Source organism: Crocodylus siamensis, chromosome 6 (genome assembly GCF_052110815.1).
Source record: "Crocodylus siamensis isolate JL-2025a chromosome 6, ASM5211081v1, whole genome shotgun sequence".
NCBI lineage: Eukaryota > Metazoa > Chordata > Crocodylia > Crocodylidae > Crocodylus > Crocodylus siamensis.
In genome coordinates, this window is record NC_143400.1 from 65,677,121 (window position 1) to 65,689,224 (window position 12,104).

The 12,104-nt window shown below is 38.8% G+C and overlaps 1 protein-coding gene across 2 annotated transcripts in view; it reads left to right on the forward strand.

Moving 5' to 3' along the window:
* The window catches only part of U2SURP (U2 snRNP associated SURP domain containing), a 90,609-nt gene that overhangs the window by 31,345 nt on the left and 47,160 nt on the right, over positions 1 to 12,104 (forward strand). The window contains exons 7-13 of one of the 2 annotated variants that reach the window (XM_090051878.1): positions 851 to 945; positions 1,021 to 1,053; positions 1,143 to 1,225; positions 3,323 to 3,488; positions 5,468 to 5,679; positions 6,648 to 6,691; positions 10,185 to 10,289. In XM_090051878.1, coding sequence (XP_089908004.1) covers positions 851 to 945; positions 1,021 to 1,053; positions 1,143 to 1,225; positions 3,323 to 3,488; positions 5,468 to 5,679; positions 6,648 to 6,691; positions 10,185 to 10,289 — 738 coding nt within the window. Of the gene's footprint in view, positions 1 to 850; positions 946 to 1,020; positions 1,054 to 1,142; positions 1,226 to 3,322; positions 3,489 to 5,467; positions 5,680 to 6,647; positions 6,692 to 10,184; positions 10,290 to 12,104 lie in introns of those variants that run through there. The other variant, XM_090051879.1, reaches the window with a different exon arrangement.

Sequence of the window (12,104 nt, forward strand, 5' to 3'; positions counted from 1 at the left end):
GCATACATTTTGGAGGATCCCAGGACTTGTGACAAGAACACTTGGTTTCAGCCATGAGTTGAGGTTAATTAGCACATGGATCCTTTATTGGAGTATCTGCAGTATACACACGTATTGGGCAGCGCGGAACTGTGGGGTCATCATGGTTTGAAATACTGTTGACCACATTGGGCCCAGCCCAAAGAACTATATGGCAAATCATGAACCTTTTGGCTTCGGACTAATATTATGAATAGTTTGCGCTATATAAAAGTAGATGCAAAAATGCTGTTTAACAGTGTATTTATGGAGTGAGTACCTGTGCTAAAACTTGCAGCAGTTTAAAAAAAGGCAAAATGCATCAATTTTGGATGAACTAAGCCTATGGATACTTTTAGTAATTTTATAAAAATGTTTACGGATATGTTAATTTAAAGTTGGTGTTTTCAGATTTGCCTCCTTACTTCCATGTACTCAGGCATAGCAAAGTCTGATAATAAGGAGGTTGTAAAGGGGCTGCAGGGGGAAGAATTTGCAGGGAGAGGAGTGGGGGGGCAGCGAACACTGGGTCTACCTGACCCCTCAGATTTATTTTCCCTGCTGTAGGTAGTGAGTGGGAAGGGGACAGATTCAAGGGAAACCTCCAATAATTTGATTTTATATCTGGAAATTTTTAACAAATTAGTATATTTTCCCTATATAGAATTGAATTATTCTGGATCATCTTATATTCAAGTAAATATGGTGTTTTGATAATTTTTAACTAACAATAAATTTAATACTAGGATATATTCCTAGACTCAATTCTGAAGTGATTTTAAAAATCTTTGTTAGAAATACAGTTAATTGCTATTAATATTTGTTTTTGTAGAATTCAGGAGGAGCGTGATGAAAGACACAAAACAAAAGGTAGATTAAGTCGTTTTGAGCCACCTCAGTCGGATTCAGATGGCCAGCGTCGTTCAAGTAAGTTGTTATTATTTTATCATGTTTTGTTGTTTTATAAAATCTGTAGACTAAATTGTGTATTCTTTTGTTTAGTGGATGCTCCTTCAAGAAGAAACAGATCATCTGGTGGTAATATAAATTCTTTTTTTTAATTTAGTAGAATATTGTCTTTTAAATTTCTACTTCGGATTATAATCTTTTTTTCCTCATTATAGTGTTGGATGATTATGCACCAGGATCGCATGATGTTGGGGATCCAAGTACAACCAATTTGTATCTTGGAAACATTAATCCTCAGGTAACATTGGATATAATCGATTATTAAAAGCAGCAGTTATATGGTATCTAGTTAAGCTCTTAGGAAAGTAGGGCTAGACAGGACCTTATGAGGTCATCTAGTCCAGCCCTTGTTCAAGGCAGGATCATCTCTGCCTAAACCATCCCAGCCCAGGGTCTGTCTAACCAGCTCTTGAAAATTTCCAGGGTTAGATTCAGCGACTTTTCTGGGTAGCCTGTTCCAGTGTTTGACAACCCTCATAATCAGCCTAACTCAACCTACATTTCCTCTGCTGAAGTCTCAGGCACTGGAATCCTCAGGTCCTTTTCTGTAGTACTGTATTTGTGGATGCAGTTATTACATCCCGAGTGCAAGACTTTGCACTGGTCCTTGTTGAATTTCATCTCGTTGATTGTAGACTACTTCTAGTCTATTCTCCAGTCTATCCTAGCTCTGCCTATCAGAGTGTTTGCAACTCCACATAATTGCGTGTTATTTACAGATTTACTAAGCACGCACTCTCATGAATTAATTTTCATGAGTTTTCTGTATGGAGAAACTACGATTTAGGGGTGTAGGTTGTAGCCATGTTGGTTTAAGGACTACTGTTACGTTCATTTCCCCTTCCCCCTGCTTCCACCCCTCTCTAATCCATTGACTGCTTCAATTTACGTTTTCACTGACTGGCTTTCTTGCAGCCTCTGGCTGCTTTAATATACTATTCCATCCAGGAAGAGCACAGACCAACTGCAGACGCTTCCTCAGCCTGACAAAGGGTATCTATACCCAAAAGCAAAGAATAATTTTTCCAACTATTTGAGTTGTTCTAATAAAAGATATTAGATTTACCCAAATAACCTGGTCATTATTATATTTACATATTCTCCACACAGTTGTTGTATTCTAGATTTCTGTTTACTTGTATAAATGCAGAAGAAGTCATCTAGAGAGCCAAGCTGAGTTTATAAATTTCTGGAGGCAACCTTCATCAAAAGACCAGTCTTCTTGCCAGAAAAGCTGAAGCCTGAGTGTTCTTTGGTTAGAATAGGGCAATGTACAGACATTCATTTTTTTCCACCGAGATAATTCCACTGGGAGAATGTTCAGGCTCTTTCTCCTGGAGCAGAAATGTCCTCTTCAGGAGAAAAATAACCCTGGAATAACCAGCATTAAATTGCTTCTGGGAGACTTTCGTCTGGGAGATGGAACATTTCTACATTTCCTCTTCTAGATTTAACTCTTGGAGATCAGGAGGAATAGAGCCAGGGGACAAGCTCCTATGCCTTCTGGAAACGGGTCACCCCACTCATGAGAAGAGACAGGGGACAGCTCTTGCTCTCCCCTCCCCTTCCCTCCTTGTAGACCAGGAGCTGAGGAAAGCAGTCACTGCTTCCTGCCTCTTAACCAATTCTGGCAGTCCCTGGTTTTGAGAAGAGGCAGGGGGCTGTACTGGCTCCTGGTAGCTTCCCCTCATTGCCCAGCTGAGCAGTGGGTTGGTGATATAAGAGCTGGCTGCTGGGAACAGGATTTAGGAGCCTTGCCACCATCTTGTTCTGCACTGCTCTGGGTCAGCTGCCACGGCCCTGAGGTGAAGCTTGTGGAGTCTTACTGTAGTATCTGAGGGCTCTGCCTGCCTTCTCTGTGCTCTTGGTCAGCCCAGAACAGGGCAAGGAGTAAAGCTGTTCTCCTGCAGAGGGAGAACTGAGAGCATTTCCACCTTGGGAGAATTCTCCCTTCTACTCTCTGCAGGCAGAGTAAATGGCAGGCTATCAATTAATGGGCTCTTCTAAGGGCAGGGGTGGTTCAAAGAGCAGCCCTCTAGTGCTTCCTGGCTGGAGAGTTTTCCTATGAAACTCTCCACCCACGTGTCTCATGGAATGCCTTCTGGTAGAAATTAATGTCTGTTTGAAGCCTAGGCCATTTGTATTTTGTGAGAACGTTCTTGTCGATTGATCTCTAGAAGAAGTACTGCTCCCTCGCTGTCCCTCCAGATATATTTGTAGTCCCCTGTTTCCCAGGGAATAGAGAGAGACAATATCTTAGCAGTTGAATACAACGTGGTTAGGGGCCTTGTTAAAACTGAAGTTGCCTGCTAATTTTAGTTTCCTTTTTTTGTAGATGAACGAAGAGATGTTGTGCCAAGAATTTGGACGCTTTGGACCATTAGCAAGTGTTAAAATTATGTGGCCAAGAACTGATGAAGAACGAGCGAGAGAGAGAAATTGTGGCTTTGTTGCCTTTATGAGCAGGAGAGATGCTGAACGAGCACTGAAGAATCTAAATGGTAAACAAGATTTTAAATTTCATTACTTTTATTGGGGGAGGCTTGGAACGTAAATTTTGGAGTTAAGTTTCTTTAGTTGAAGCAATGGAAAAAGCATGTTTTAGGAAAAACTTGAAAACCTGCCATATTTTATTTTTACTTGCTTGTACAACTTGACTAACTTTTAAATGGTGTTTCAGTTATAATGGCTTCCATTTCCTTGAGAGTGGAAACTGGTCTTTAATAAGGAATTACAGTAATTTAATAAGGAATTGGCTAGGTTTGATACAGTAGTGCTACATGAAGCACTGTCTATATTTAAAAATTGTGATGATATAGTACAGGAGTGTCCAACCTTTTTGAATGTGGGGCCAGATCATGAACTTTTTATCACCCAGTGGGCCAGCAAGCCATATTCAAACACCCTCTGTCCCAGGCCACAGAGACCCTGCCTGTGCAGCCCTTCTGCACCTGCCTGTTACTGCAAGGTTCATGGTAGCTGCTGGTCAGCAGGAGCAGGAGGGACCCATTCTGCATCCAGCCAGCTACTGCCCCAGAGACTAAAGGGGAGAAATAAATAGCTCCACATAGGGGCTGGAACAAGGCAGCTACTGCACCGCAGTCCTTCACCTGCCTGCCCGCAGGACCCCGCTCACCGTGGTGCCCGGCCACCTGTGCGTGCAGCCCCGATGGCCTCAGCGCTGTGAGCCTGGAGCGCGGGGTCCGGCAGACACCACCTCTTGCCACCTCACCCCACAGAGATCATGCCAGGACCCTGCCTGCTGGCCCCCGCCCCCTATGTGCTGCTGGGGATGGGAGGAGGCTGGCTGGGTCTGCACCGGCCAGCAGAAGCAGCAGTGGAGCCGTGTGCTGCTTGGGATGGGACAAGACCAGCCGGAGTAGCAGGGGCTCAGCTGCATTTTCCCCCTGCCTGCACTGGTCAGTCCCAAGCGGTGCGTGGCTCTGCCGCTGCTTCTGCTGGCTGGTGTCAACCTGGCTGGGCTCCTCCCATCCCCAGCAGTACATGGGAAGCTGGCTTCTGCCGCATGCTGCTCCGGATGGGACAGACCCGCCTGGGTTGGCACCAGCCATCAGAGGCGGTAGTGGAGCTGTGTGTTGCTCGCGACTGACTGGCGCAGGTAGGGGGAAAATGCAGCTGAGCCTGTGCTGCTCCAGCTGGGCTCATTCTGTCCTGAGAGGCACATGGCTATTCCTCTTCCTACATGCACTGTGTCAGCAATGTCAAACTGACATGGTGCGTGTGGGAACCTTGTCCCTTCCCCAGCCCTTCAGCAGCCATTAGGAAGCTGCTGAGGGGCTGGGGGAGGGACAAGGGGTGGAAATGAAAGTAAACGGTGTTTACTTTCGTTTCCCGTCGCAGCACCGCGGGCCTCAGAAAATGCCTTGGCGTACTGCATGTTGGACAAGCCTGATATAGTAACATCTACTGGGGGGTAATATATTTTATTTACTTATTTTTTTAAAAATTATGTTTATACCAACAAAACTCTAGTGTAGTCTGGATCTAATGTAATGTGCATGAAAATTTGATCAATGTGATTTGAATCGAGTGAATTTGATGAATTAGCCTTGATGTGTAAATATTGTACTGTAATGCTAGCAAGTTTAGGAGAGAAAAATCTGCCAAGTGAAGACCCTGTAACAAAAAGACTTGAGTAGTCCTTTTATGTAACTAGACACATGAAGGGAAGACACTCTCATCAGTACATCATTTATTGTTGTTGTTGTTGTAAGTGTAGTTTAACAAATATGTATGTAAATATATATTTTCACTTGTGTACTACAAAATGACGTGCTGTCATGAGTGGTCACTTTTAAAGTTTTAAAGTAACAATGTAAAGTACAACAGTAAAAACATGTAATCTGAGTTTAGGCAGACACAGATCCAGGGAATGCAATATAAGAATGAAAAGAAGTGACCAAACTTAATTTAATTAAGTTAAAGGTAAGTTATAAATTGTATTTTTTTACTTTTGCAGGCAAGATGATTATGTCCTTTGAAATGAAGCTAGGTTGGGGCAAAGCTGTACCTATTCCACCGCATCCAATATACATTCCACCTTCCATGATGGAGCATACTCTCCCACCACCTCCATCAGGACTGCCTTTTAATGCTCAGCCTCGGGAGAGATTGAAGAACCCTAATGCTCCAATGCTACCACCACCAAAAAACAAGGAGGATTTTGAGAAGGTAATTTAAGAATGTACGCTGGGCCAAATCTAAATTATAAATACAAAATCAATGATAGTCTTTTTTCAATGGCTTTAGAAAATTGCATTGTTCAGTTGGTTTTTTGCTGCCCTAAGATGTCTGAACTGAGTTGTTCCTTGCCTTAAACCAAGGTACCTTGCATTGTGAGACATTGTGTCAGTGTATTAGGTTGCAGTATATTGGGCCTTGGTTTTTTTTTAATTATTCCTTTAAATCTGGCCATCATTTTCCCCCTCCAGGCTCCCTGGGATTTTTTCTCCTACGTCCCCCCCTTTGTTAGCTGCCAAACTTGCGGTATCTAAATTATTTCCTCTAAAGAAAATGCTTAAGTTCGGTAGCTTCATTTTTACACTAGAATGAGCTGACACTTTTTCTGCATAGAAGGCTGCTAATTCATATATTGAATAATTTATTTGAGGATAATTGTGGAGTGAGAGTTCTCAGAGATTTTTTTTTTTAAAGAACATTAGCTATGACTTTAAACTGAAGGGTAAGTATCTTTTAAACACAACCCAACTTGATATTACATTTGTAAAAAAAAAAAAAAATGTTGATTCTTTAATGAATGACACTTAAACGATAGGGTTATATTTTAACTGGCTTGGGAACAAAGTAATAAAAAGTTCCAAGTCAAATACTTTAGAATTTGTTTCATACATTTAAAACTCCCTATCTTAATTATTCTCAGTGTAGTACCTATTCAGTGCATTGATGTGCATTCTGACAGGAATGTTCTGATACTTTACAATTAGTGAACCTTCATTGTTCACTGAACACAACCATTTGCTTTTTGTGTACTTGCTTAGTTATAACTTCACAGCAGTGATTGCCTGCAAATCTTGTGATAGATGTGTAGTATTTTCAATGCATATGTATATTTTTGCTTGTTACTTGTTAACAATACTCACATATTCTATGTTTATTATCTGATGTGACTTCATATACAGACTCTGTCGCAAGCCATAGTCAAAGTGGTTATCCCAACAGAAAGGTACATGTTTTTCTTTATTATTACTCATCTAAATATAGAAAATATCCCCTTCGGAATTTTAAAGAAAAATTGTGATGTTGAGGAAAAGGTAATGGCTTGACTGAGCAATGGTTCTACCATATTCCTTATAGCAGAATTTAATTTTTCGTAGCCTGTATTTTATATTTATCTCTGGAATTTTTATTGGAGAAGAATAGAATAATATGATTATCAGTTGCAAAATGAATGCTAGTTATTTCATTAATGAACCCTTATCTAAGGAAAGATTTAACCTTCATGACAATTTGTTAACAACTGAATATTTTTAGAGTTGCAGCATTGCTGTAACTAATGTGATATTGCTTTCTTCTCTGGATTACATAGATTAAACTCAAAACCCTGATTCAGTTGAGCATATAAACAAAATCAGCTTCAAATTCTTTTTAATTTCTCCTCTGTTTTTATTTATTTATTTATTTTAATTGCAAGTAGCACAGCTGTCAGGTAGTTATGTGATCACTGGGAAAGGGCTCTTATAGATCACAAACAGCAATAAGAAGTATTTTATTTTGACCTATAGAAGTGCCTCTATCTTCTCACTAATATAGGCATACCCTTGCTCAGTTAAGCTAAAACCTTTTTCCAAACATAAGAACACAACACTGTTATAAAAATAAATGAGCACGAAAGACTACCAAATTCTCTTTGACATTGGCCTTGGTGAGCAACACCAGCTGAACTGTCTGCGGCAGCGGGGGACCAGGAAAACATCATGGGATGGATTGGGAAAGTATACAGTTTTTGACCAGACATTGGTACGATCGGCTCCAATAAATGTGGTTTTGTTATAACTGAAAGACTTTTTTTGTTGGCCAACTTAAGATAATTAACATTTTTAATAATGCACTTTAAATTCATCCTTTTGTACTACACTGTTTTAATTGTCATAAAATAGCCCCCTTTTTTGTAAAAAGGCATTTGTATAAGTAGCTTAAGACAGTAGTATTGAACACTTTTTCTAGTATGCACAGATGCATCTGTAATTTTGATAGAATTTCAGGATGGTACAACTTTTTGCTGATTAGTGATGTGGGATAGCTATAGTGACCACCAGGAATTTACCTAGTAAGGTCTTTTGGTTAGTATAGCAAGTATTTCTTTTTTAAACTATGGAATGTCTGTAGTTTGTAGCTTTCAAAGAAAGCTATGTTACCATTTAATTTACTGCAGCATTTTGCAAGTTCACATACTATTTCTATCCCTCGCATGAACTGAACTGTATTTGAAAATAGCTTAAAACATATTATCTCTTTGCTGATAACGTACTTGTTGTAGTTTTAGCAAAATTGATGGGAAAGCACAGTATAGGGCAAAAATTAAGATAGATGCTTAATTGCAGTGATGCTATATAGTGATGTGTAAAATGTCTACAGAATCAAGGTACAAGAATATAAAATCTTTCCTTCCTGTTATTTTCTAGTAGCACTTATTTTCTAGTGCTACTTATTTTCTAGTTTAATGATTTTTTTCCTGTTTGTATAATCAGTATTCTCCTTAAATAAACTAATTTTAAAGTATTCAGTGCTTTTGTACATGCTAAAATTGCTATGATCACCTCTATCAGATGAGGGGTGTAATAGGTTTGAGAGGGGTGGTGGTTTTTTTGTATCCAGACTTATTTAAAAACTTTATATCATCCTAAGAAAGATGCTTTTTGCTCAACCACGCTTTGTATCAGACTTGTTGAGGGCATTACTGAATGAAGTTCTGTGGTTGCAGTATATAGGATATTAAGCAAGAAGCTATCACTTTGGGCTAGACTTAAAATCTGTGAATTTATCAGCATCATTGTAATTTTACTGTACTGGTATTTTCAAATGCAGTTTGCACATACTTAAGTAGTGCTACTTGGACTTCCAGAACACTGCACTAAATGAAATGGCTGCAGAATTATTTTGATTGTCTTCTGCAGATGTTTCCAGGACTGTCAAAAAGGGTTTCTGTAAAACTGAGTTTTGGGAAGGACTTAAACTGAATGATACTGTTGGTCTTTTCTGTAATATTTGGAGGAAATGTAGTTTTAGTGCTAATATGCAAGTTATACAGACTGTTTACAAATTATTAAGGTTATAGGGGCATATTCTGTTACTTGAGTCTTAAATTTCTTTTTATTAGTTTTGTAGGGAAAAAACAATCCAATTAAGCACTTTTTATCTGTGACAGAACTTTGAATAGATAAGATGGTAAAAAAAATAAAATAACCATCACCTAGTGATCATATATGCACTTTGTTATGTGGTTACAAATGATTTTTTCCTGTATCTTTTATGAACAATTAAAAATAAATCTAAATTATAATGCATTCAGAGTTATAACTTGTTTTAAAATCATTAAAATAAAAATTTACATATTCAAAGAGCCAATATCCTTTTGTTGTGTTTAGATAATTTATGGGGTAAAAGCTGCACTTGTTTTGCTTGCATTACATGCTAAAATTGTAGGCCTCAGAGCTTTCTTATACTGTGTAGCTGTGAATGGTATTTGAAAATTTAGGATCCTCTTTCACAATGTAAAATCATTTTTGCCTGTAATATTAGTATATTCCACAGAAGGTCAATTAAAAATAATGAATATTTTCTGAGAATAAGTCAGTATTTGTTTTACCACTCTTTTAAGTGGATCTACATTTTCAAATGCAATCCAAAACATTTTTCTGACACGCTTCTCTGAATGTTGTGCAGAACAAAATTGGTGTAGCTTTTTTAATTTTTGGAAATGTCATTTGGTTTAAGTTTAGGTAGTTATAAAATGAAAGAAACGTTATCTGGTATGCTTTCGTAAATGATGTATAGTGTTGTTCCAGTGACATCCATTTTAAGGTTTGATCAAAAGGATGTTGCCTCTTCAGTGGCTTGCTTTAATAAAATCTCCATCTGGTTTCTGACTTGGGAAACTTGATGCATGGTTTGCAACATCAGTTATTTTGGTTTTTCTTTTGCATTTATTCAGCAATAAAGCTGGATGGAGTTTCTATTAAATCTTTTAAAATTATCATGCTTTTTTTTAGTTTTGAGTTCAGCTTTCATGTAGTTGACTGTGCAGAAGCTGGATTAATTTTTTTTGCTACAACTGCACAAAATTAGTTTAGGGATTGTGTTCTGTTAACTAACTTAGACCACACGTTATGTTCATTTGCCCATTTTTCTTGATGAGTACTATTAAAGTAGTTTTTATTAAGGCAAAACTCATGACTGCAAGTCAGCTTGTTGAAATTTAGAAATAATATTTTCACTTAGAAAATGCACACTGCACCATAATCAGGCATGTTTTTATTTTATAATGCCTATATTCACAACGCAAAGCTATAACATTGCTCTGTTACCTTATCTTTTATACAGTTTTTTTAACAGTACAGCAAAATAATCTCCTGCACAGATATAGTATTTTAGGTGAAGTGTAGTTTTTATAATGTTAGGTTTGAATCAATTTTTCTTTAACTGTGTTGTTGTTGTAGGAATTTGCTCGCATTGATTCATCGAATGATAGAGTTTGTGGTACGTGAAGGGCCTATGTTTGAAGCCATGATCATGAACAGAGAAATCAACAATCCAATGTTCAGGTGCTTTTTTAATCAATATTTAACAACATAAAATCTAGTTCAGCTATTGCTAAGTATTATCTTTAAAAAATAAATGTAATGGCAGATGCTAAGTGAGTATTTTGATACGTGGTTAAAATTTGAAAGTTAGCGAGTTTTAGAAGTTCTTCAAGTACAAGCAGATGTATACAATTCATGTGGTACTTACACTGAAATTAATATTCATGTCATATAGACTAGTCTATTTAAAAATACTGTACATCTCTAGTAAAGCTAGTTTCTGGTAAATCTATTTTTCAAATAATACACAGCTCAAAAGTCATTGATAAAAATAGTAACATGAGAAAATATAAATTGGATAGCGTCCATAGGAGTTGAGTTGTTCCATTAACTTTAACAGAATTTGGATTAGATTCTATGACAGCTGCTTGGAACTTGGAATTTCTACTTCACAAGAATTGTTATTTTGAAATTTACTCCTGTTCCATCTGGAAAGGTCAACATTTCCTGTGAAATACTTAGAAAATTAATTTTGGAGACACAAGAGTGACCTAAAAATATTTATTTCAGTAAGGTTGAGGTGCTTCATTTCAACTATCATTTTCATTTTTATAATACAGATAATGAATGAAACTTGAAGCACAACAGCATTATCAAAACATTCCCATGAATGGGGTTTTTGTCAAATCAGTTTTTTATTGGAAAAATTTCAGCAAGCTTTGACTGTTTAGTGTACCACCTGAGTAACTGAGCCATGTGCTCATAGGCTAGGAAATTCCTCCTGCATAGCATCCATGTTAGAGTAGCTAGTCAGCAGTGTTATGTGGCTGGTTAGTTTGCATAGTTCCACCAGCTCAGCTATCAGAATTCTACTTTTCTGGTGCTCACGGGGTCCTCATAGAACTTTACTTTTCGTCACACACTTTCTGTATGTTGTGGGTTTCCTTCTCCTGTTTCCTACCGGCTGTACTAATGTGGTGGATGACAATCGTTTCACTTTTGTTGACTTTGTGTATGTCTGTTACTGTGTTCTCAGTGTGTTCTAGTAGAGGTGCTCCCAAGTGTGCCCACTGCTTTCCTTCCTCTTGTTTCTGCTAAAGCAGGGACACATCGCAGCGGATTGCTCTGGGGGACAATCCCTCATAGCAGGCAGCTCTTACCAGAGGCTGGAGTCTTGAGAGTGACCGTAGTAGGGAATAGCTATGCAGCAGCTTCATACTGTTGCTTTTCCAGGTGTGGCTGGGATGGTCAGGACCTGTTTAGGAGTAGGCTTTCAAGAAATGACAAGAATGTGGGATAGATGTACTGTGTTGCTCACGTGCATAGGCAGGAGTTGTGTCTGAAAAGAATCGGTAGCTTTAGATTAGAGGTGTCAAACTTGTGGGCCAAATCTAAACTGGTTTTCTGTGGGACAGATTCAGGTCCTCAAGGCTTCCCACAGATCAGGTGACCCATGAGCAGTGGCCTAATTAATCCCCCGGCACCCAAAGTTGCTGTTTGCAGTGCAGCTCTGGAACCCAAGAAATTAACGCCTTTGCCACTCGCCCCCTTTTCCCTGCCACCAGTCTTAGTCACCAGGGGTGACTAGAAACACTGAGTTTTTGGCAGCAGGTAAAGGGTGAAGGTAGACAAGTATCATTAACTCCCTTGGTTCTGGAAATGGCAGCTCTGGCACCTCCAGGGATTGCCACGGTCACAGAGGCTCCATCAGCCATGGTGAATATGCTGTACAGAGGTGGGTGGTCCAGGCCACAAGAAATCCTGTGGGCCTGGATAACCCTTCTCCGCAGGTTGTATGTTTGATACCTCTGCTTTAGACGATACATTTCCTATTGG